The 25,229-nt window shown below is 45.1% G+C and overlaps 1 protein-coding gene across 1 annotated transcript; it reads left to right on the plus strand.

Annotated features, from left to right (window-relative positions):
* Positions 1 to 1,364: 1,364 nt before the first annotated feature.
* Positions 1,365 to 23,775, plus strand: LOC129834560 (cysteine-rich secretory protein LCCL domain-containing 2-like). Its single transcript, XM_055899668.1, has 13 exons — positions 1,365 to 1,582; positions 7,025 to 7,414; positions 11,977 to 12,095; positions 14,963 to 15,095; positions 17,009 to 17,124; positions 17,600 to 17,862; positions 17,984 to 18,111; positions 18,200 to 18,330; positions 18,458 to 18,501; positions 18,614 to 18,686; positions 19,074 to 19,149; positions 20,750 to 20,880; positions 21,918 to 23,775. Exons 2-13 carry the CDS (start codon positions 7,139 to 7,141, stop codon positions 21,967 to 21,969), a joined length of 1,542 nt encoding a protein of 513 aa, XP_055755643.1. The 5' UTR covers positions 1,365 to 1,582; positions 7,025 to 7,138; the 3' UTR covers positions 21,970 to 23,775.
* The last annotated feature ends 1,454 nt before the right edge of the window (positions 23,776 to 25,229 follow it).

Consider the following 25,229-nt stretch of genomic DNA (forward strand, 5'->3'; position numbering starts at 1 on the left):
CATGAAGTCTCGGCTTCTCTGTGTTACCGTGCCAACCCTAATCCGTGTCTGGCGGGTCAACACCTCTCGTGTCCCCCCGTGCCAAGTGTCATAAACTTTTGTTTCTCCTACGTAACATGTTTGTTAGTGCGTCTTTTATGTGCTGCTGCTGAGTCAAATGAAGGCCAGCTGACATTATCTCTATTTTTCATCTCCCTCTGTGGTCCCATGAGGCTGTGTGTTTAGACAACAGTCAAATCATGATGGAGTAGTACCATGCCTTTACATCCACAGGTATGGGTCAGTACAGAAGATGTAGGCATGTATGCTATACTTTACATGTGGAGTGTGATGTAGAGGTTGGTGTGCCAGTGATGCAGTGTGTGAATCACAGTATGTGTAAAGTTCCACCTTGGATTCCCACTCTGATGGCAGTCTTGGTCTCCATACCTGGGGGTAGAAATGTGAATTCCCCATGGGTTAAGTCATCCTCACAGAGACAATGCTGAGCTGTACCAGAGGGAGGGAGATAAAGAGACTGCTCTGACAAACTAGGTACTTGGTACAGATGTGAATGAAGTGTTTGCACATCTGAGGACAGTGAAGAGAGACGAGTGTAGTAAGAGCACTCCCTATTCTTCATTCCTGTTTGATTTACAACTGTTCGGTTTTAGAACCGAACTGCCCCTCCACTCTGCTATGGAAAGGGGACATTCTGTCATGGCATTCCTTGAGTGGCATCAAAGCAAGGCATCAAAATAAAAAGCCAACAAGTGAATAGTTGTTCAACGGAAATTCAATGGAAATAAGTCCCAGACTTTATTGTGTGTTATCCTCGATGATTTTACTCATGCGCATGTATGGCTTTTTCAAGTTTTATGTGTGCTTGTTTTTTTAAATGGTCGAATTAATAAACTAAACTAAAACCATAAACTGATATATCATACCATCTATCATATCATATGAAGGATTTATTATAATTCAACTATAGAGATAATTATTAATACTAATAAAGTTAAACACAAATTGCATTGTTATCACTTTCAAAATAGAGAAAATTATAATAATATCGTAGGTGGAATTATGAATTATATTTACATGTATCCGACTATAATTATATACAATCATGCAATAATCTGTATGATAGGCTAATGGTAATTATCGATGAACTGTCTTGAAGAAACTCTGGCAAAACTTTTGAATTGGAAAAGAAACAGAAAAGTTATACAAAACTCTATTACGCTTTTCGATTGCACTGTTTCGTGGTGAATTACATACTTTGCGTTTTCCTTTCGACATCAATCGTTAGAGCGCAGGATACTTGCCAAGAACATAACCATCTTGAGGAGGGAGCTGTGGGAGTGACTAAAGAAAGAAGCGTTAAGATTTGTTTCCCTCCTCGCTCGTTCAGCGGGGTCTCTATATAAAGCACTGAGATGCCGCTGTAAAGTTAGTCAACAGTCACAAAGTTACTCTGCCCTCTAGGACCGCAGCCAACGAGTACAGCTCCACTTCAGCACCAATTTAGCAAACGGGAAATACTCAACAGGCGAAGAAGCTTTTGGATAATTGCCGGATAATTCCAGTGAATCCAGTGACTGAGGTTAGCATGTTTTTCTACATTTAATCAGATTTATTCTGCAACATGTATTCACCATGTAATTTTATGCTTTTGGGTGCCACTGACTTCAAACATTTTATAATGTTCAGAATTGATAAGAATATGTGAATGTATTTAAAAAACAAATGTTTTCTTTTATCAATGCTGTTGTAAATTATTTAGTCTGTCATGAAACACTACACATTTCAATATTGTCTTGAACATTGTTATAACACATGCAAGTGCACTGCTCCAGCCATCATCGCTGTCCACATTTCTACTTCTGTGAAATAATGTCAATCCCAGGTGTCAATTCCTAGAGAGCAATTTAATGAAAACTGTGCATACAGTATGTAGCTTATATCAACAATATAGCTATTTTGAGTTAGGTTTACCAAGGAGCATGTGTTGTCAACTTGTCCAAGGGGAGTTGTGTTGATGTGTGACACTCCTTGGTTTGACATTGGGGGCAGTATAGAAGAGTTACTGCAGAGCCACCAGGTGAGAGCCCACCAGGCTCCTCTGTGTGTGTGTGTGTGTGTGTGCGTGCGTGCGTGCGTGCGTGTGTGGCAGGCTGCTCTGTCTGACACTCAGGTATAACATTCATGAGAATGATGAGAAAGGCCCAGAAATAAAGACTGGTGGAGGTTTGGTGTGAGAAGGTAGGCCGGGACACAAAGAGAGTGCCAGAGGAGGGGTGTGGTGGGATGGTTGGGCTGCCTCAGGCCAGCCGGCTGGCTCCCATCACTGGCTGGGGCTGCTTGGCGCTGTGACAGTGTGTTGACACAGACCGGCCGTCAGACCTCAAGCCGCCATTCCAGGCTGAGAGAGAGAGAGAGGAGGAATTGAAGGATGCAGGGAGCAGTGCTATGACTGCGCTCTCTCTTTCCTTCTCTCTCCCTCTCTGCCATGTCTTCTGCTGCCGGCTGATTTAGTAGCCCTGCTGTTTGTCTTCTCCTGGCCAATGGGGTTGTGGCTGAGGCTGGGAGCCTGCCTTGTGCCCTGTGAGCCCTGTGTGCTGTGGCAGAGGAGGATGAGAACCACACACTACCTCATATTCATACTAAAATGTTCTGTTTTAGTAAATAACTCTACATCTGTCTCTTCCAACCTCTCTCTTTATTTGGCTTTCTCTCCCTCTATTTTCATCTCTCTATCCAGCATTCTCTCTCATGAACTAATAACCCTTTCTGCTGTAGTTCTTCCCTACTCCCTCTCTCCCTCTACTGTTTTAGATTGTGATTTTGCAGGTCAGCCAGAGGACGATCAGAGAGAGGTTACAGAGATGATGGGCTTCTTGAACCTGACTGATTACTCTCTTTCCACCCAGATTATATATCACTCTGGAATCCAGGGCCATTAAGGACAATTAATGGCTTTAATGAAATATCTGCAGTCATGTTTACTGATAGATCATAGTTCCAAAGGGGCTGAGTAAAAGTGAATTTCCTTAGTCACTGTGTTGAGCAATCGATGGAAGATTACAATTAGTCATTATTATGGATCCTAAAGGATATCCCCAGCTAATTGCTGTATTATGACAGAGCTGAAAAGAGCTTTGAAAGGATTTCGCTGCCTCTCTAAAGTCAAATTGAAGATGATCAGGTACAATGTGGAGATTAAATTTATGAGATATTGTCTGACTACTGAAAGCCTTGTAGAGAGAGTGTATCCTTGGATATGGAGTAATACCACTCATTTGGCTACATAGCTGATGCCTGCTGGACTGTTCATTTATCACGGTACTCCGTTTTGTTTATTTTTTATTTTTTTGTTTATCTGTCGGCCCTAGCCCAGAACTCAGGCCCTGTGTGTAGTTAACCTACCCTCTCTGCCCACTCATTGTCATTTTACCTGTTGTTGTTGTCTTAGCTGATTAGCTGTTATTGTCTTACCCGTTGTTGTCTTAGCTAGCTCTCCCAATCAACACCTGTGATTACTTTATGCCTCGCTTTATGTCTTTCTCAAATATCAATATGCCTTGTATACTGTTGTTTTAGGATAGTTATCATTGCTTTAGTTTACAGTGGAGCCCCTACTCCCACTCTACATGCCTCAGATTCCTCCTTTGTCCCACCCCCCACACATGCGGTGACCTCACCCAGTATAACCAGCACGTCCAGAAATGCAACCTCTCTTATCGTCACTCAGTGCCTGGGCTTACCTCCACTGTACCCGCACCCCACCATACCCCTCTCTGCACATTATGCCCTGAATCTATTCTACCACGCCCAGAAATCTGCTCCTTTTATTCTCTGTCACCAACGCACTAGACGGCCAGTTTTGATAGCCTTTAGCCGTACCCTCATCCTACTCCTCCTCTGTTCCTCGGGTGATGTGGAGGTTAACCCAGGACCTGCGTGTCCCCAGGCACTCTCATTTGTTGACTTCTGTAATCGAAAAAGCCTTGGTTTCATGCATGTTAACATCAGAAGATTTCCATACCCAACTACAACATTTTCAGTCAAGATAGAACTGCCAAAGGGGGAGGAGTTGCAATCTACTGCAGAGATAGCCTGCACATTTCTGTCATACTTTCCAGGTTCATGCCCAAACAGTTCGATCCTCTAATTTTAAAAATGAATCTCTCCAGAAATAAGTCTCTCACTGTTGCCGCCTGTTATAGACCCCCTCAGCTCCCAGCTGTGCCCTGGACACCATATGTGAATTGATTGCCCCTCATCTATCTTCAGAGTTCGTTCTGTTAGGTGACCTAAACTGGGATATGCTTAACACCCCGGCAGTCCTACAATCTAAGCTAGATGCCCTCAATCTCACACAAATCATCAAGGAACCCACCAGGTACAACCCTAAATCCATAAACATGTGCACCCTCATAGATATTATCCTAACCAACTTGCCCTCCAAATACACCTCTGCTGTTTTCAATCAGGATCTCAGCGATCACTGCCTCATTGCCTGCATCCGCTATGGGTCCGCGGTCAATCAACCACCACTCATCACTGTTAAACGCTCCCTAAAACACTTCTGCGAGCAGGCCTTTCTAATCGACCTGGCCCGGGTATCCTGGAAGGATATTGACCTCATCCCGTCAGTCAAGGATGCCTGGTCGTTCTTTAAAAGTAATTTCCTCACCATCTTAAATAAGCATGCCCCTTTCAAAAAATGTAGAACTAAGAACAGATATAGCCCTTGGTTCACTCCAGACCTGACCGCCCTTGACCAGCACAAAAACATCCTGTGGCGGACTGCAATTTCATCGAATAGTTCCCGCGATATGCAACTGTTTAGGAAAGTCAGGAACCAATACATGCAGTCAGTCAGGAAAGCAAAGGCCAGCTTTTTCAAGCAGAAATTTATATCCTGTAGCTCTAACTCCAAAAAGTTTTGGGACACTGTGAAGTCCATGGAGAACAAGAGCACCTCCTCCCAGCTGCCCACTGCTCTGAGGCTAGGTAAGCCTAGGCATTTCTCTACGGCTGGCCATGCTTTCCTCCTGGCTACCCCAACCCCGGCCAATAGCTCCCCCCCCCCCCGCAGCTACTTGCCCGAGCCTCCCCAGCTTCTCATTCACCCAAATCCAGATAACAGATGTTCTGAAAGAGCTGCAAAACCTGTACCTGTACAAATCAGCCGGGCTAGACAATCTGGACCCTCTCTTTCTAAAACTATCCGCCGCCATTGTTGCAACCCCTATTACCAGTCTGTTCTACCTCTCTTTCGTATCGTCCGAGATCCCTAAAGATTGAAAAGCACCCTAAAGATTGAAAAGCTGCTCTTCAAAGGGGGAGACACTCTAGACCCAAACTGTTATAGACCTATATCCATCCTGCCCTGCCTCTCTAAAGTCTTCGAAAGCCAAGTTAATAAACAGATCACTGACCATTTCGAATCCCACCGTACCTTCTCCGCTGTGCAATCCGGTTTCCGAGCTGGTCACGGATGCACCTCAGCCACGCTCAAGGTACTAAGCGATATCATAACCGCCATAGATTAAGAAAACAGTACCGTGTAGCTGTCTTCATCGACCTGGCCAAGGCTTTCGACTCTGTCAATCACCGTATTCTTATCGGCAGACTCAATAGCCTTGGTTTCTCAAATGACTGCCTTGCCTGGTTCACCAACCACTTTGCAGACAGAGTTCAGTGTGTCAAATTGGAGGGCCTGTTGTCCGGACCTCTGACATTCTCTATGGGGGTACCACAGGGTTCAGTTCTCGGGCCGACTCTTTTCTCTGCATATTTCAATGATGTCGCTTTTGCTGCGGGTGATTCCCTGATCCACCTCTACGCAGAAGACACCATTCTGTATACATCTGGCCCTTCTTTGAACACTGTATTACCTAACCTCCAAACGATCTTCAATGCCATACAACACTCCTTCCGTGGCCTCCAACTGCTCTTAAACGCTAGTAAAACCAAATGCATGCTTTTCAACCGTTCGCTGCCCGCACCCGCCCGCCTGACTAGCATCACTACCCTGGACGGTTCTGACCTAGAATATGTGGACAACTACAAATACCTAGGTGTCTGGCTAGACTGTAAACTATCCTTCCAGACTCATATTAAACATCCATAATCCAAAATCAAATCTATAATTGGCTTTCTATTTCGCAACAAAGCCTCCTTCACTCACGCCGCCAAACTTACCCTTACTGACTATCCTACCAATCCTCGACTTCGGCGATGTCATCTACAAAATAGCTTCCAATTCTCTACTCAGCAAACTGGATGCAGTCTATCACAGTGCCATCTGTTTTGTTACCAAAGCCCCTTATACCACCCACCACTGCGACCTGTATGCTCTCGTCGGCTGGCCCTCGCTACATATTCATCGCCAGACCCACTGGCTCCCGGTCATCTATAAGTGTATGCTAGGTAAAGCTCACTGGTCACGATAACAACACCAACCCGTAGCATGCGCTCCAGCAGGTATATCTCACTGGTCATCCCCAAAGCCAACACCTACTTTGGCCGCCTTCCCTTCCAGTTCTCTGCTGCCAGTGACTGGAACGAATTGCAAAAATCGTTGAAGCTGGAGACTTATATTTCCCTCACTAACTTTAAACATCAGTTATCTGAGCAGCTAACCGATCGCTGCAGCTGTACATAGTCCATCTGTAAATAGCCCACCCAATCTACCTACCTCATCCCCATATTGTTAATCTGCTAAATTGTAATTACTTCTCTACTATGGCCTATTTATTGCCTACCTCCTCACGCCATTTGCACACACTGTATATAGACTTATAGTTATGTAATTTGTTCTCAATGTGGTGAGATCTGCTGTGATATCATTTCCCGGACTGATGTATTGCAACCAGTGAAAATGCCTCAAGTAAAATGGATCAATACCTATAGTACAGTTACCCATGGCAAGAACCAGGGTTCTCTTGCATTAGCTCAGTCGTCTGTCTGGCCATGTGCTTTGCTCTGTAGCCTGTTTTGTTGGCTGGCCGGCTCACAGTGTGTTTTCTCCCCACAGCATCGTGTCTGCTGTGCTCAGGACCAGAGCTCACACAAGGCTGCCCACTGTGGTCTGCCCAGCCTGCCCAGAGCCCTAGACACAGACGCCCAGAGACCATCCCAGAGACCGGAGATGACTGCTGCCATGCCCTGCTGGCTTTCCGCCCTCACCCTCACCCTAAACCTCCTGGTCCTCTCTGCCAGGGAAGGAGCTGCCCTCTTCCTGCCCGACTCCAATGAGCTGCGGCAACTACTGAGCCGGTACCAGGATGACCAGAACAGCACCGATAAAACAGCGGGTAGTAGGACCCGACGGGCCATCCAGTGGACAGACCGCGGGGAGATTCTACAACTGCACAACAAACTGAGGGGACAAGTCTACCCCACCGCATCCAACATGGAGTACATGGTGAGACAAGCAATCCTGAAATGTACACTACCGTTCAAAAGTTTGGTCGTCACTTAGAAATGTCCTTGTTTTTGAAAGAAATGCATTTTTTTGTCCATTAAAATAACATCAAATTGATCAGAAATACAGTGTAGACATTGTTAATGTTATAAATGACTATTGTAGCTGGAAACGACAGATTTTTTATGGAATATCTACATAGGGGTACAGAGGACCATTATCAGCAACCATCACTCCTGTGTTCCAATGGCACGTTGTGTTAGCTAATCCAAGTATATAATTTTAAAATGCTAATTGATCATTAGAAAACCCTTTTGCAATTATGTTAGCACAGCTGAAAAATGTTGTTCTGATTAAAGAAGCAATAAAACTGGCCTTCTTTAGATTGTTGAGTATCTGGAGCATCAGCATTTGTGGGTTCGATTACAGGCTAAAAATGGTGAGTTGCATAGAAAAAGACATATTTTAGACTGGCCAATAAAAAGAAAAGATTAAGATGGGCAAAAGAATACAGACACTGGACAGAGGAACTCTGCCTAGAAGGCCAGCATCCCGGAGTCGCCTCTCCACTGTTGACGTTGAGACTGGTATTTTGCGGGATCTATTTAATGAAGCTGCCAGTTGAGGACTTGTGAGGCATCTGTTTCTCAAACTAGACACTCTAATGCACTTGTCCTCTTGCTCAGTTGTGCACCAAGGCCTCCCACTCCTCTTTCTATTCTGATTAGAGCCAGTTTCTGCTGTTCTGTGAAGGGAGTAGTACACAGCGTTGTACGAGATCTTCAGTTTCTTGGCAATTTCTCGTATGGAATAGCCTTAATTTCTCAGAAGAAGAATAGACTGATGAGTTTCAGAAGAAAGTCCTTTGATTCTGGCCATTTTGAGCCTGTAATCGAACCCACAAATGCTGATGCTCCAGATACTCAACTAGTCTAAAGCAGGCCAGATTTATTGCTTCTTTAATCAGTTTTCAGCTGTGCTAATATAATTGCAAAAGGGTTTTCTAATGATCAATTATCCTTGATTAACTTGGATTAGCTAACACAACGTGCCATTGGAACACAGGAGTGATGGTTGTTGATAATGGGCCTCTTACGCCTATGTAGATATTCCATAAAAAATTGGTCGTTTCCACCTACAATAGTCATTTACAACATTAACAATGTCTACACTGTATTTCTGATCAATTCGATGTTATTTTAATCGACAAAAAATGTGCTTTTATTTAAAAAAAAATACATTTCTAAGTGACCCCAAACTTTTGAATGGTAGTGTATGTACTGTAGCTTTAACTATCATCACCCTGACAGGTACACTGTCAACACACTGTAAAGAGGCTCACTATTCACACACTACTGTAGCGCAACAACCTCTATTACATGTAGAATACATGGTGAAAGTGACGGGTTGGGGGTTGTTTCACTAGCTGGAGCCACAGAAAGCTGATGATTAGCAGGTGTGTGGCAGGTAGCCTAGCGGTTCAAGCATTGGGCCAGAAAGCGAAAGGTTGCTAGTTTAGATGCACTATTGTAGTTTAGATGCATTACATTTACATTTACATTACATTTAAGTCATTTAGCAGACGCTCTTATCCAGAGCGACTTACAAATTGGTGCATTCACCTTATGATATCCAGTGGAACAACCACTTTACAATAGTGCATCTAACTCTTTTAAGGGGGGGGGGGGGGTTAGAAAGGATTACTTTATCCTATCCTAGGTATTCCTTAAAGAGGTGGGGTTTCAGGTGTCTCCGAAAGGTGGTGATTGACTCCGCTGACCTGGCGTCGTAAGGGAGTTTGTTCCACCATTGGGGTGCCAGAGCAGCGAACAGTTTTGACTGGGCTGAGCGGGAACTGTACTTCCTCAGAGGTAGGGAGGCGAGCAGGCCAGAGGTGGATGAACGCAGTGCCCTTGTTTGGGTGTAGGGCCTGATCAGAGCCTGAAGGTACGGAGGTGCCGTTCCCCTCACAGCTCCGTAGGCAAGCACCATGGTCTTGTAGCGGATGCGAGCTTCAACTGGAAGCCAGTGGAGAGAGCGGAGGAGCGGGGTGACGTGAGAGAACTTGGGAAAGTTGAACACCAGACGGGCTGCGGCGTTCTGGATGAGTTGTAGGGGTTTAATGGCACATAGATGCACTATTGTAAAGTGGCTGTTCCACTGGATATCTTAAGGTGAATGCACCAATTTGTATGTCGCTCTGGATAAGAGCGTCTGCTAAATGACTTAAATGTAATGTAAATGTAGTTCGAATCCCTGAGCCGACAAGGTGAAAAATCCCTAATTGTGTCAGGGTTGCCAGACCCTGCTGGTCGTGACCCCCCCCCCCCCCCCCCCCCCCCCCATTAGGCAAAAAACACATTTTCAGTTCACACATGTGAAATAGGACAAATATTATAAGCACCCACCAATGTATTATTATTAGATAGTACAGAGAGATGGAGGTAAACGCCAGCATCAGTCTCTGCTGCTCAGGAAATACCAGGGTCTTGTGTTTATGAGACAGCGATATAATGTAGGTGAGTGTTGATAGGCTCCACTTTCAGTGGGAGGGTTTTGATTTTACTACTGTTAGGTTCTGAACAAACAGAATAAAAAGTCATGGACATCTAGAAAAAGCTCAAACCAAGTTTATTCACCCACTGGGTCATACAGCTGCAAAGACAAAGATAGGATTAAACAATAACACATATTTATACCTTCCTACTAGGCACAGTCAACTCCTTGCACATCTAGACAGCCAATACATTATTTTCTTATATATTTTTTTCACCTTTATTTGACCAGGTAGGCCAGTTGAGAACAAGTTCTCATTTACAACTGCGACCTGGCCAAGATAAAGCAAAGCAGTGCGACAATAGGCCATAGTAGGGAAGTAATTACAATTTTGCAACATCTCTGTTGCTAGTCTGGAACTTAATTGGTTCCTCTCACTGGTGTAGTCATGGCCCTGCCTGGTGCTAGAACCTTCATGGATGTGGAATTACAGTATATGTGTGTGTAATAGGACTGTTCTTTCTCACTTCATCTGACCTGACCTCGGGCCGACTTCCTCGCTCCTCCCTAATCCGCAACTGCCCTACCTTAACAGTGACTGAAACCAGACTGTTTGCCCTTTGCCTCCCTCCTTAGGTGCCATGATATTTAACAATACCATGTTTTGACAGAATGTAAACTTACTGCACTCCCCCTTGTCTCACTCAGTAACTTTCCCTACGCCTAGGTTCTATCCACCCTACATTGATCGCCAACATATACATTCATTATACATGTAAAGTAATCAATAAGTTCTAGTATGGTAACATGAATAAGTATGTTTCAAGCTGGAACCCAACACTACAACAATCTTCTCTTCTGGAAAAGATGAGCTCATGGTAGTCAACTGCTGGCAGCCCGGAGAGGAGCTGGCTTACTGGGAGGATAATTACACTGACTCTACTTTACCTGCTGGGAGTCAGACACTGCAGAGAGGGGTGAAGACAGGGTAGGCCAGAGAGAACGAGGGAGGCCAGAGAGAACGAGGGAGGCCAGAGAGAACGAGGGAGGCCAGAGTGGCCAGTGGAGGAGAAACAGAGTGGTACATGAAGGAGGGATGGATAGAGTGGGAAGGGGACTGTGGAGAAGAGAGAGCACTGAATGTTATTGAGAGGGATAGTGTTTATGGAATATGGTGACTGGGTAAGAAGGTGGACTGAGGTTAAGGTTAATATAGTTTAGATGGACAGACTCGGGGGGGTGGGTGTTGATGTAGTTCAGATGTAGTACTGACAGTGTGGTGTCTTGTGACTGCGATGTGGTCTGGCAAGAGAGGAAGGGCCATGAAGTCTCCCTCTGCCCTGCTCTTCTGTTCTCTGCCAGGCTTGGTTCTGAGGACAGGACTGGGGGTATAGCCGAGCTGGCATAGTCATGGGCATGCATATGTATGTGTGTGTATCTGTATGTGTGGTGGCGGTGACCACCAATGGCCTGGAAAAGTACTGAGGAGAGACACTGTGAGGCGCCACACTGTACCAGTCCTCTCCTCCCCCTCCTCCCCCATATCCTAGTGGTGAGAGTGGTGGCAGAGATGAGTTGCATCCCATCTTTCCACCCTCTTTTCCATGGGTAGAGAGAGAAACCCGCTCAGGAAATATGCCTAATTCAGCTGTGATTGCTGGGGATTTGTAGTGGAGCGGGGCCAGGTGCTGCTCCACTCACATTTCCTGGGCTAAAGCTAATGTTTTACTTGTATCCAGATCAATTTCAGCTCCCTGGGAAGAAAGAGGGCTAGCAGAGGCCTACTAAGGTAGCTAGTGGTTAGGTAGGTAGCTATGAGGAGACAGGAGTAGCATTATTATATGAAGGGGATCTAGCTGGTGGCCTGATATTAAAGCAGCTGGGGTAAGTCTAGCTGTGGTGATGGTCATGGATGCAGGTAGTTTTGATGGGTCTGTCTCACTGTTCACTGATCATATGTTGGAGTGTGTCACAGAGTGGACCCCTTTGCTGTCATTAATGTTACTGAAATGTGTGAGTTTTAGTGTTACGACTTTGTTCTAACAGTGTTATTTGTGTGTTTCCAGGTCTGGGATGATGAGCTGGAGAGGTCAGCCACTCACTGGGCAGAGGCATGCCAGTGGGAACATGGACCTAATGACCTGCTCATGTCCATCGGTCAGAACCTCGCTGTTCACTGGGGCAGGTAAGACAAAATGACACACACACGCATGCATACACACATGTCCACTTCACACGCGCACGCACGCACGCACGCACGCACGCACGCACGCACGCACGCACGCACACACACACGCTTTGTGCTGTCTGCTACCGAGTCTATGTGAGTCTGTAGTGTGGCTGTTGTGTGTGGATGTACACCGAGTGAACAAAACATTATGATGAACACCTGCTCTTTCCATGACAGACTGACCAGGTGAATCCAGGTGAAAACTATGATCCCTTGTTCATGTCACTTGTTAAACACTTCAATCAGTGTAGATGAAGGGGAGAAGACAAGTTAAAGAAGGATTTTTAAACCTTGAGACAATTAAGACATAGATTGTGTATGTGTGCCATTCAGAGGGTGAATGAGCAAGACAAGATATTTAAGTGCCTTTGAAGAGGCTATGGTAGTAGGAGCCAGGCGCACCGGTTTGTGTCAAGAACTGCATCACTGCTGTTTTTTCATGCTCAACAGTTTCTCGTGTGTATCAAGAATGGTCCACCACCAAAAGAACATTCAGCCAACTTTTGGATGCCTACGGGAGTGCAGCTCCCGCTCAGCCCAGTCCATACTCTTCTCTGTCTTGGCACCCCAATGTTGGAACCAGCTCCCCCCTGAAGCTAGGACAGCGGAGTCCCTGCCCATCTCCCGAGAACATCTGAAACCCTACCTCTTCAAACAGTATATATATATATACTTTTTTGTTTTTATTGAGGAACACAAAGTAGTACAAATAAAGTAAAAGAACCAGAGAAAAGATCTGTCAGTTACAGCGCACATCACACATTCATCAGATTAGTTGCATTGACATCATCTTTGAATTAGACAATTTTCAAGTACGAAACCCCTTTTCCCCAGTATTCCTGACCTCTCTCCTGTTGAGTTCTTAAAGCAAAGGTCATACATATGGTGTATTTCTTTAATAATATCTAACCATTGTGTCACGGTGAGAGGGTCTTTTTGCAGCCATTTCCTAGTGACAGCCTTTTTACTGGCTGCCAGTAGGACCTTCCTCTATTGTCTAAGTTATCAGGTATTTCACCCAAGTACAAAGAAATTCATGTTTGTTCTATGTCAAATCCCATTATTTTCCAATGTAAGATCTTATTTCTCCCCAGTAAGTTTTGATTGCGGGGCAAGTCCAAAAGATATGAGAGTGATCCACCCTTGATGGCCCACATTCTCTCCAACAAGGGTGTGGTGAGCCAGTCTGTTTTGATTTCAGTTGAGGTGTTATGAAGAAACGTATAACATTCTTCCAACAGAATTCTCTCCATGATCTTGAGTTGGTGGAGCTTTGTTGAGTCTCTAATATGTTCAACCATGTTTCATCACTTATTTCAATGTTAACTTCCTCCTCCCATTTCTGTTTAATGTAGTTTGTTGATTGTTTCTTTGAGGATTGAATACCCAAGTAAAGATTGGAAATAGCTGCTCGAGGGTCAATCACTTTTATCTCCCTTAAGAAATCGTGTCGAACTTGTAGGTATCTGTAAAAATCTTGTTTATCCAAGCCATGTTTTTTTACTTAGGTCCTGGAAGTTATCTAGGTCCCCATTCCTTATAATTGTACTGAATGATGTGATGCCTTTCTGCGTCCATTGTTTAAATCTGCTGTCCTGAGTTGCAGGGATGAAGCTGGGGTCGTATGCAGGCCAACTCAGCAGTTTGACCTCTGTCTAAATAATTGTGCTTAACTACCCTAAACCATGTCTTAAGAGAGAAATTAATCCACTGATTTTGTCTATTATATATTTCTATTACCATGTCCTTATTTCCCAAAACTGACTGAATGGGTATCTCTGTCAAAGTAGTCTCCATGTCTTTCCATTTGGATTCGTATTCTGAATTGCACCAACACACCAGAGGTCTCAATTGGGCTGACACAAAATAATATTTTAGGCTCTTCAGTATCTTAAATAATCCTCCTCCTCACCTCGACCGACCCCCCCCCCCCCCCACACACACACACACACACACTCCACCCCCCCTTCTAGCTCTGACTCTACTGATAACTACGTTATTGAAGAAAAATGTACTTTCTGTCCCTGTGATATGTGGTTGTCCCACCTAACTATCTTAAGATGGAAACATTAACTGTATGTTGCTCTGGAGAGGAGCGTCTGCTAAATTACTAAAATGAAAACATTTAAAATATGAACCAACATCCTTGTGAAATGCTTTCAACACTTTGTAGAATTCATGCCCCGACAAATTGAGGCTGTTCTGAGGGCAAAAGGGTGCAACTCAATATTAGGAAGGTGTTCATAATGTTGGGTATACTCAGTGTATGTATTTGTGCTGTGTGTTTGTTAGTGTGTTCAGAGCATTGCAGCCTGACAGTGGGGCTCTTTGTGCATGACAGTGGAGGGCTCCCTCAGCAGGTGCCATTCCAGGAATCTGCTCTCTCGCGCTCTCACAGCCCCCTCTCCCTTTCTCTCTCTTCTGATGCCAGCACCGGCCAGGGCTGTTTTTCTCCCTCTTCGCTGCCAGTTTGTAGTCTCAGCACTTTTCAGTACCGTAAAAAGAGATGTTTACAATAAAGTTCCATAATTGATTCGACAGGCTGTGGAGCCATGTTTAGTTTTTGTAATTTTTTCTCAGCATGGCTCGAGTTCCCCAGTGTTGGAGGGAAACAGACTGTGAGTGAGTCTGTGTGTCTGCTGGGTCAGAACCGGACTAATCAGTGGAGGCCTGAGGGGAGGCTGTCTGTCGTCCATCTCAAGCCCAGCCAAAGCACCTGGCAGCCCCCTCAGATATTCCTCATATGGCTCTGGTAGCTGGAGGTCCTCCTGTATGAGCGCTCTGTGCTGCTGAGGCTGATGCTGCTCCCTCTGTGTCTGCAGGTACCGCTCCCCAGCCTACCACGTCCAGGCCTGGAATGATGAGGTGAAGGACTACACCTACCCCTACCAACATGAGTGCAATCCCTGGTGTCCCGACCGCTGCTCAGGGCCCATGTGCACCCACTACACCCAGGTGAGTCTTGGCTGGGGGAGAAAGGGGGTGGGGGTTCTGAGTTTGGAGCTTTGAGTTCATGAGTTCATGAGTACTTCCCTCAACAGTTCCTCCATGAACAGCAAACCACATTTGGATCTAATTCCATATTAAATTGTATTTTTACAGGTTTCATTTGAACTAATATAGATGATCTGTGTATGAGCCTGTGCAGTGTTCAAGGTCATATGTCTCCTTTCTGCCATCAGTCTATAAAGGACAGCACGTGACTTTTAAGGGTGAGGCTGCTGCAGGTATTCAGGTCCTGTGTAAAAACAATGTGTTGCCTGCAGCCTCTTCAATGGGTGTACATGAACTAAAAACAGGGGGGGGGGGGGGGGGGGGGCCTTAAACAGTGTGGTTACCATAGGACCACATGGGGGCACAGTAGTGTAGTGACAGGGGAAGTTATGTACCACCTCAAGACCATGAAACCATCACAGCAGAAAGGGTGAAACAAAGGGGATGAAATAGGGATAAACTGAGAGGGGAAGAGAGGGACAAGAGGGGGATGAAGAGGGAGAATTGGCTTCCTCTCCTCATAGACTTTAATTTGTAGCTGGGATGGGTTTGTGAAAACAGCCTGACCCATCCTCCTGCATCTGCATACTTCACATGGGAAACCAGGTTACTAGCATCTGGAAACACCCCAGACACACCAATCATCTCTGTGTTTGACCTGGATTCCTTTGAAGATGCAATGCAGGAATGCGGGGAACAATGCCAAGTCTGAACACCCTCTCCTTGTTTCTGCCTTTCATTTTCTAGGAATACTAGCGTAGCGTAGCATAGTTGGGGTCCAATCCCTACCATAACACTGCAAAGCTAGGTTATGCTAGCCCCTCCGGGTCAGTATCCTCACAGTCTCTCTCTGGGATGACACAGAGCTTTACCACAGGCTCCAGCCCTCATCATCACATCTCTGTGTATGCTGTAGTGGTGTAGCAGTGCGGTGTCTATGCTGAGTCATTGTCTCTAAGTCAGTACTGCCTGTGGCCTCTCACTGGCCCAGGAAAGGGAAACACATTCCTGAAAGAGGGGGGGGGGGGGGGGTCAGAGAGAGAGAAAGAGAGAGAAGAATTAGGGGTACAGGGGGAAAGAGTGGTATTGGAGTCACGTAACAAGATCTTAGTAGTAGGACTGCCCTGGTGTCAAATCCATAGGTGCTGCCTGTAGCTTTACATTTAAGTAGTAAAACAAACTCATTGAATTACTATTTTTCACTTTTGTATTTGACATTTGATTCTTGATTGATACTGTTATTGTACTGCATTGTTGAGGAGAGTTAGCAAGCAAGCATTTCACTGTAACATGTGCACGTGACCAATAAACTTTGATTTGATTTGATTTAACAACCTCTCCATATTGACAGAGGAAGTGGGTCTGTCCAGAGTTGTCTTTGTTCGGTCCGAGCCACTGCCAGTATCATTTACTTACATTATTAAACTGGATCATGAGAATGATCATAGAACGTCGCAGGAAACAAACTGTGGTCACACTCGACGTCTATCACAGGGGCCCCATCAATCTGCCTCCAACACCCCAGCATGGGAGCCACTTCCTGTGGCAGGAATAAGGGATCTATGAGGGGCGAGAGAGACGAGTGAGAAAAAAGAAAGAGAGAGATCTACAGTGACATGGTGCTTCCTACCGATGTGTCTGTGAAGCTTTTCTCAGATCTCCATAGCCACCCATGACAGGCCCCTTCAAAGGCTGCAGAGCTGCAGGGCACCAAATCAAATAGTTTTAGCTAGTACAGTTGTCTGCACTTTTATGTGGAGCTGAGGAACTGTATCGGTGGAGATGGATGTGTGGTCATAGAAAGAACAACGAGTCAGCAATGCGAATGTCCTTTTATAATAACAATGTTAATGGAAGTGTTGTCTTCTCTGCAGCTGGTCTGGGCCACCACTAGTCGTGTGGGGTGTGCAGTGCACGTGTGTCCCAGGATGAATGTGTGGGGGGAGATCTGGGAGAACGCTGTTTACCTCGTCTGTAACTACTCCCCCAAGTAAGACCAACTCACTAACGTTACTCTCATTTCCCCACTCATTCACACATCACGTCTCCAGTGTTCTATTTTACATACTTCTTACCACCACATGGGGTGTTTACCAAACGCTTTTGAGGGCACATGTCAGGGTATGAATTTGTCTGTCTAATGTTACAGTTAAAGCGTCTGTCTAAGAAGTATTTCATGACACATTGAGGCCATGCTGAAATTCCAGCAGAAGTTCAAATACAAAAATAATAAAGGAAGGGGAAAGAGAAACAGGTCCTAAGCAAACTGTTCCAGACAGACCTCGTTTCATTTCCAGAGGGAGAGCAGGAGTGTTTTCATTATCCAGCTGGACTCGGGGATTTAAGAGTGTGTGATAATGTGCAAAGAACACGTGAATAATTACTAGGCCATGTGCCGTGACGGCTGAGTGCTGATTAGTTTCCAGTCAGTCATCCTGACCACTGTGCTCCTTCCTCCTCCCCAGGGGAAACTGGATCGGAGAGGCCCCTTACCAACATGGGCGCTCATGCTCACAGTGCCCTCCTAGCTACGGAGGAAGCTGCAGGGACAACCTCTGCTTCAAGGGAGACTCTCAGCGTTCTGAGACTGAGGACATGAACGAGGTGGAGAAAGCTCAGATTCCCATGTCACCCCGCACCACCGCCAAGCCTGTCCCCAGACCCAAACCCAAGCCTGCTGCTCCCAACAAGCCCTCCGCTCCCAAGGGTCCCACCACCGCTTTCCTGGGTGAGTTTGACTAGTGGGAATCGTGTTTAGGGGCTTTCAGAGTTGACTATTTCTATGTATTGTTTGGGAAGGAATGCCACTGAGATCCCTTATTGACCAGTAATTCATTTGTCTTCCACAGCTCAAAACATCAAGTGTGAGACCAAAATGCGTGACAAGTGCAAGGGAGCAACCTGCAACAGATTCACCTGCCCTGCTAACTGCCAGAACAAGAAAGGGAAAGTGTGGGGGACGCTCTTCTATGATGTGGTGAGTCTCACACTGAAGTCCAACATTTCACACTATACAGTTTGTATGCCTGAATGTGTTTCTATGGATTATTTTTCTATTTTTCTAGCAATCAAGTATCTGTCGTGCTGCCATGCACTATGGCATCATCAATAACAATGGTGGTCTGGTGGACACTACAAGGAAAGACAAGTTGCCATTCTTTGTCAAGGCAACAAAGAACGGCATTGAGTCATTCAGGTAGATATTTCTGGTAGTCTTTATTTTCTGTCGTCATTCTGCCTGCTATGCTCATTCATGTTTTGTGAAATGAATGATTTCCTGAAATGTAATGGTCTTCTAATGCCTGGCTTTGATTTCTTCACAGTAAATACAAAGCCGGCAATGCATTTGTGGTGGCCAAAGTGGAAAGTAAGTCAAACTTTTTCCAGAATAAGTGGAGCATGCACACCCTTGTTTTTAGCTTCTTCACCTGATGACTTTTTCAGCTGTTGATGGCGTATGTCTCCTCTCTGTGCCACAGGACAATCAGTGGACTGCTATGCAACAGTGGCGGAGATCTGCCCCTTCAAGAAGCCCTACTCCAACTGCCCAAGGTGCCTAGCTCCTCTCCCCCCACCATGTTTCACACGCACAGCAAGAAGTGATGACTTGTGAATTAAGGGCTTTGCTTTGTAAGCAAAATCTAATTAGAGTCAGAGTCCTGCTCTGGGCCAAATGCTTTAAACCTCCATTACAAAACCACTGGAATCTCCTAAACATGCAGACTCTGCTAGAAGGAAGCGTCAGTCTTTCCTCTGTTCTACAGAAGTTCTACGGAAAATGTGTCAGGGTTATTCATGACATGACATACATTACATTTAGCTAAATGGCAAATTCTTGCAGAAATCCTGCATTTCTCATTGTTGCATCATAAACCATGGGTCTGCCCATTCAATTGTATTTGTCAATAATAATGCATTCTCAATGTGTGTCTCCCTCAGAGTGTTCTGTCCGGCCAACTGCAAGAACGAGCCATCCTACTGGGCTCCGGTGGTTGGGAACAGCTTCTACACAGATGTAAGTGCTGGACCTAGTCACTGGGTATTCCAGAATGGCCTCACCATGCCTGTCCTATCCTCCTGACCATGCTGAAAGGCTGAGAGGTCATACTGACAGAGGACAAAAAGTTCATCCCCACTGGGCCTGCCAGACAGATACACCTCAGTGTGTCTGCACCCCAGAGAACTGTATCTGACTGGAACACTGACCTGATTTATGTTGGACTGCAGATGAGTGCGGTCTAGCCCCGTTGAGCACTTAAGAGACTGTGGCCTGAGGCGACCACGAGCAACTTCTGAATAGCAGTGTGAACACAGTCGGAATGGGAGCACTGGTGATGCAGGCCTGGTAATGGTCGCCAGTAATGTCTCTCCCAGTGCTGGGTTCGACCACACACAGCTGCTCAGCCCTGACTGGCCGATTAACTGACTCTTAACTGGCCCAGAGATTGCATGCCTGAGGCCTGAGGTCTGAGGCATGGGACTGTGTCAGGAGAGGGCTTTAGGACCAGTCTCAGAGAGGGAGGAGCAGTGGGACTCACTATCACCTCCATTATTGTCACTTCACCTCAGTTCCTGCCAGATCACCTCTTTCACTTCCTAATGACCTGAGGGAAAATCTCAAATGATACACTATACTCCATACAGAGCGCTACCTTTGACCAGAGACACATACAGCTCTAGTGACAAGGAGTGCACTATATAGACAATAATATGCCATTGGAGACACGCCATATGTCGTTCTAAAATCACCTCTGGCCTAAGTTGCAAGTTGCATGTGTAAACTAATGTGAGACTGCAGTGGATGAAAGGAGTGAAACAAATAATGATGCTCCCCTGGGAACCATTTTGGACCTACATTGATCAAGTTACATGAAGTTGATGTTTTAAGTGTTGTTGCCTCGAATGAACTTGTTGACTCTTGTTTTTCCCCAACATTATTTCACTTAGATGTTGTCCAACTGGACACATCAGTTTCCCAGAGATCTCAAACAGGGCCTAATGACTGTATTTTGTCAGGGCAGAGCCTGATTTTAACACTTAAACACTCACAGCGCCAACACTGAGCAAAACACAGCAGAAGGAGAAGAACAGGCCTATATTGACATGACAGAAGTCCCTAGACACCAGTCCGGTTCACCAGACACCAGGGAATGTGGCCTGTGTTGGGCCAGACTAGTGTGATAGAGTATGATGAATGAGCTTCCAGGTTCGTGATAAGGACCCAGGGTCTGACACGCTGGAGCCAGACTCAGTGCTTCGGACTGGGGAACAGGAGGCACCATGCCCTGCCTCAGAACCATGTGTGGAGTGTACAGCTCTCTGCTGCTGTCTGTCATCTGTAATCCAGAGTGGGGCAGCAGTTTACATCCTGATAATGATGTGCCTGGCTTCAGCCTTGCTATTGTCATGCATGTGTATATGTACAGGATTTGTACATATTGAATGCTCTGGAAACTAATACATTGACTGTATTTGGTGTGGCTCTGTGCACTGTATGTGCCTGTACTGTACCCAATGCAAGAAGCATTACTGATATAGTGAAATGGAATAATAAGCCATGATTGTGTATCTGATATCATGAACCCTCTCTTCTGATCCCCCCCCCCCCCCCCCAGCGCTCCAGTATCTGCCGAGCAGCCACCCATGCCGGGGTGATCCAAGCCGGTGGGGGCTACGTGGACGTCCTGGCCCTGGATAAGAAGAAGAGTTACGTTGGCGTCCTGAAGAACGGCATCCAGTCAGAGAGGTGGGTGCCTGCTCTACCCTCCTCTTCCCCCTCCTCTTCCCCCCTTGCCCTCTCCCTACCCTTCCCTCACACGCCCCTCCCCTGTCAGACAGAGGTCTAGGGCTCAAGCACGGAAGCCATTGGCGCCAAGTCCATGTTTGGCACACAGGGGTGCAAGAGTAATGGTGTGGTTTGGTGTGCGGACGGCCCACACATGAACTCTTTGCTTATTTTACCCGGATATTCAATGGAGTGTGTAAAATGCTGCATGGCCAAAATCAGCTGAGCTAGAGTACAGTGAAATCTAATGCTGAAATCAAGGGCCCCCTCACTGGGAGCCTCACCTTAACCTTAGTGTGAGTGAGGACATGGGCTGTCAGTGACAGGGAACAGTATGGTATTACAACCATGGCTATCAACAGTCAGCCCCTGGCGTGATAGAGACTGATCCAGAGGTTGACTTCTGTCCAAGTGAGGACCCAGCTGTTAGGAAGTGGGGCGTACATGTAGCTGGTTGGGTGGACGGTTCTTTAATAAGGAGGAAATAATCACAGCCTATTCATTTACCCGGGGATGGAAAAGCTGTCGGCGGCTGACTCAGTGCTTTCTTATGCAGGTAATTGCAGCCAATCTGATGCCAATGGGACGGGCATCATCCTAGCATTACTGAGATTGGCAGGCCTTCGAGGCCTCTCCACTACTGAATTAATAACAATGCCATCAGGCCCAGCACAATAGTGGTTGTTGGAAAGATCAGTCACTATAACAGCATGGTTAACAATGAGCCAGTGTTTGAGTCATGTTTCCAGATTCGACCACTCTGATTACGCTACTCTTACTGTAGGATGTCATGAGCAACGGCTGCCTTGAATTGGAGCCAAAAATACATTTGGTTCACAAAACAACTGACTGACTTGACAGCAATATGGTTTATATTATTTGAGTTTCTTAGATTTATGTCACTTTATCTTAGTAATGAGTTGAAAGGACACTGGTTAACTGTTTGAGTTCATGAATGAATGCTCAATGTAACCATCTCTCTCACTTCTCTTTTGCAGTAAGAGCAATCCAGAGGGTGGCTCGTTCCGTGTTTTTGCTGTGAGGGAGTGAGTCTCCTCCATCTCAGGGCCTCCCACTCATTGGTTCAGGGACTAACAGGGTCCCCAATCTGCTCTTACTGCAATCTGGGGGCAGGAAGTGCCCATAGGTTTGATGCCATGGCAACTCCTCCCATCTGTCTCTGTACCCCACTCTGGGAGGAAGCAGAACTTTCCATTGGACCAACAGACACTTCTCCCTCTTAGCTAATAAACAGTATCTGACTGCTCAAAGTCGGTGGCTAACATCACAAAGAACCCTTCTGTCTTCTCCTACCCTTCTCACCTTTAAACTGCATATTATTTTTGTAAGATACACAAGCAGTAAATGCAAAATGATGTGTAACATCAAAGACCAATAGAACAGCTGGTGCTGGATCTCTGCGTCTTGACATGTAGTTAGGTTTCAAATCAAATATGTCATATTTGTTTATATTTTATGTTCTTAATACAAAATTGAATCATTGGTCTCCATACACAGGAATGTATATTGATCACTGTATTTAATCATTCTGTACAGATCTCATTACTTAATTTTTTTCTTCTTAAATGGGTGTATTTTGACAGTTTTATATGTGTTCATAATGTATTTTGTAGCTTGTCTCCGCTTTCCTAACACATTAATGCTTTCATCGTGGTCTTTACCTTTGGCGGATAGGCCATGGTGCTTGAGTTAGGAGAGGATCTGTGTTTGGCATGCTGGACGAGCTCACAGTGGACAGACAGAGACAGAAAGACTTAGGGGTTGCGTAGGAAGGGAAGGGGAATGAGGAGGAGGGGAAGGCATACATCCAAGGAAAAGAAACCTTTCCTGAATACAGCTTGTACTTGTTCCAGTGTCAATAATGTTCAGACGATCTGGTAAAGGTACAAAAACATTGTAGCAATATTCTGTCCACTGTAACCTCAGGAAGGCAATGGGAGCTTGTGTGGGCAGGGCTTTCAAAATGGTGGCATATCTGGCTTCATCTGAGGACATTCACAGATGAACGATGTTCTTGTTTGAAAAATGATTCTGTATGTATAATAGCTCACTGCTTTATTCCCCCTTTCCTCTCTTGATGCCATGTGTTTTGATTGAATAAGAGAAATAATGTACGATAGGTTGAATTTGTCCCCACTTAAGACAGTTGAATGTTGTAGGTTTTGTAGAAAGAGGGTCTTATACAGTCCAGTGTAAGAAAGGTGTGCCAAGTGTTCCTATCAGCAGCTTCAGTTAGGATTCATGACTAGGTAATGATTTGTAAAATACACAAGAGGATGCAGAATATGGATCTGTTTAAACCACTCAAACCCAGTGATGTAATAAATAGTTACTTATCCAGAAGGAAGGCACACAGAGGCAGAGGCAGGCTTCAGTTGGAGAATATCCTCTTAACTGCTGAGGATTTGTCGTGAGAGGAGAGTAAATCTATGTAAGTTGATGCTGGAGGTTTTGGGTCTCCTAAAGAAGGACATTAGGTATCCTCTATATATCCCTAGGCTAGACTGAACAGCAGTGCAGCCATTCTCTTTTTGTTTTAGTTTTCATCTTTCTACTTTTTTTTAGGCTACCTCAGTCTTGTTGCTGCGCTAGGTTTATAGTACATTGGAAATCTTAAGGGAAATGTTAATGGTTTGTACAGCTTTGGAAATGGAGTGTAAATACTTTGATTTGTCTTTTCTGAACTGTTCTCTATGCTGTAAAGGTATCTTTCTAAATATATGTGGTGTGTTATTTTGTTTGTTTGTCTAGTTTGTATGGTGTTTATAGGCATTGGATGGGTTTTGTATTTTTTGGGCACAATTTGAAAATAATAAAAGTTTTAAATAGTTAGAATTTCAGTTTCTTTAAGTTTCTTCTGTACATTGGATATAGTAGGATACAATACATACATTTTCCTAGGTAGTAGGAACATGTTTCTATAGCAATTTAGCATAAATACTTATTTCTCAACAATCCAAATACAACAACACATCTTAAGCCAGGTCACATGACTGGAGCAGTCAGGTGACATGACAGGCATGCTGAGTAGTGATGATCATTCCTGCTCTTTTCAGTGAGCGGGCTTGGCTCAGCTCACCAAAAAGAGACAGCTCTTTTGCATCCCAAACGGCGCTTAACATTTTTTTTTGGGGGGGGGGGATTTTTTCAGGTCAAACAGTTTGCGATAGTTTGAATATGATTGGTGTTAAAACAATTCTAATTAAATGATTAAATGAAATCATACTCTACCTTAACCACAATGTATTTAAAAATGCATGTGTTTGTTCTGAAAAAAATGCTATTAAACATTTGCATTTAAAGTATAACTTTTTAATGTATATAAACAAAGTGCATATAAATCTAACCATTCAAAACTAATACAATCTGACAAGCATAATATAATATTGCACCATATCAAAGAAAGATAAATAACAATGTGCAAAACTGCAGCATCCCAGTTAAAATATTAAACTGGTCCCTCTTTTCTCTCTCTTCTTTACTGCCATGTTATAACCAGCAGCACATAGCAATGCTGACCATATTTAGCCTTTATGAGAGATTTGCATTCAGAAATGCAAGCTGCCTCACTTTCGAGGGGCTGATGCGGTTTCTTCTCTCAGTAATTATTTGTCCCGTTTTCGAGAAGACCCTCTCAGAAGGAACGGATGTGGCCACTATGCAGAGTCTCCCTGTCATGACTTTAGTAAGCCGTGGGTAGACAGAGGCCTTGTTCTTCCACCAGCTCAGAGGATCTGTAGATATTTGGAGGCGGGGCTCCTCCAAATAGGATCGGACCTCCATTATGGCATCTGCTGAAGGATTCCTTCGTTGTGCATCCCCAGTTGCTCTCTCGTCAAACAGCATCCAAACAGCAGACGTTTGTGGCACTACTGCTGGTGCTTCTGCTCCATCTGATCCCTCTTCTTCCTGTTGCTCTGGTGCCTGAGCCAGCTGACTGCTGGGGCTGTCCCTTCCTGCTGCTGCGGTTATTCTTTGAAGAGCCTCATCAATCGCTCTGGCATCACTGAAGGCTAACTTCTTAAACCTGGGGTCAAGTGCAGCGGTTTCTGATAGCACGTGATTATATTCTATTCGGTGGAACTTTCTGTCCATTGATGAACATAGGGTGTCCATCAACTCTGTCACATGTCCTGTGGTTACATTTGCTTCTCTCTGGCGGCTGGCTGTGATTCACTGCAGACCCTCACACAGGAGAATCATTTTTGAGGCTGTCACATAGCTGAAAAGAGAGAACAGTAACTTATTAGTTCAGGTTCATGTTTTGTCTACTGATACTACATTCTCAT

Source organism: Salvelinus fontinalis, chromosome 35 (genome assembly GCF_029448725.1).
Source record: "Salvelinus fontinalis isolate EN_2023a chromosome 35, ASM2944872v1, whole genome shotgun sequence".
In the NCBI taxonomy this organism is placed as follows: Eukaryota; Metazoa; Chordata; class Actinopteri; order Salmoniformes; family Salmonidae; genus Salvelinus; species Salvelinus fontinalis.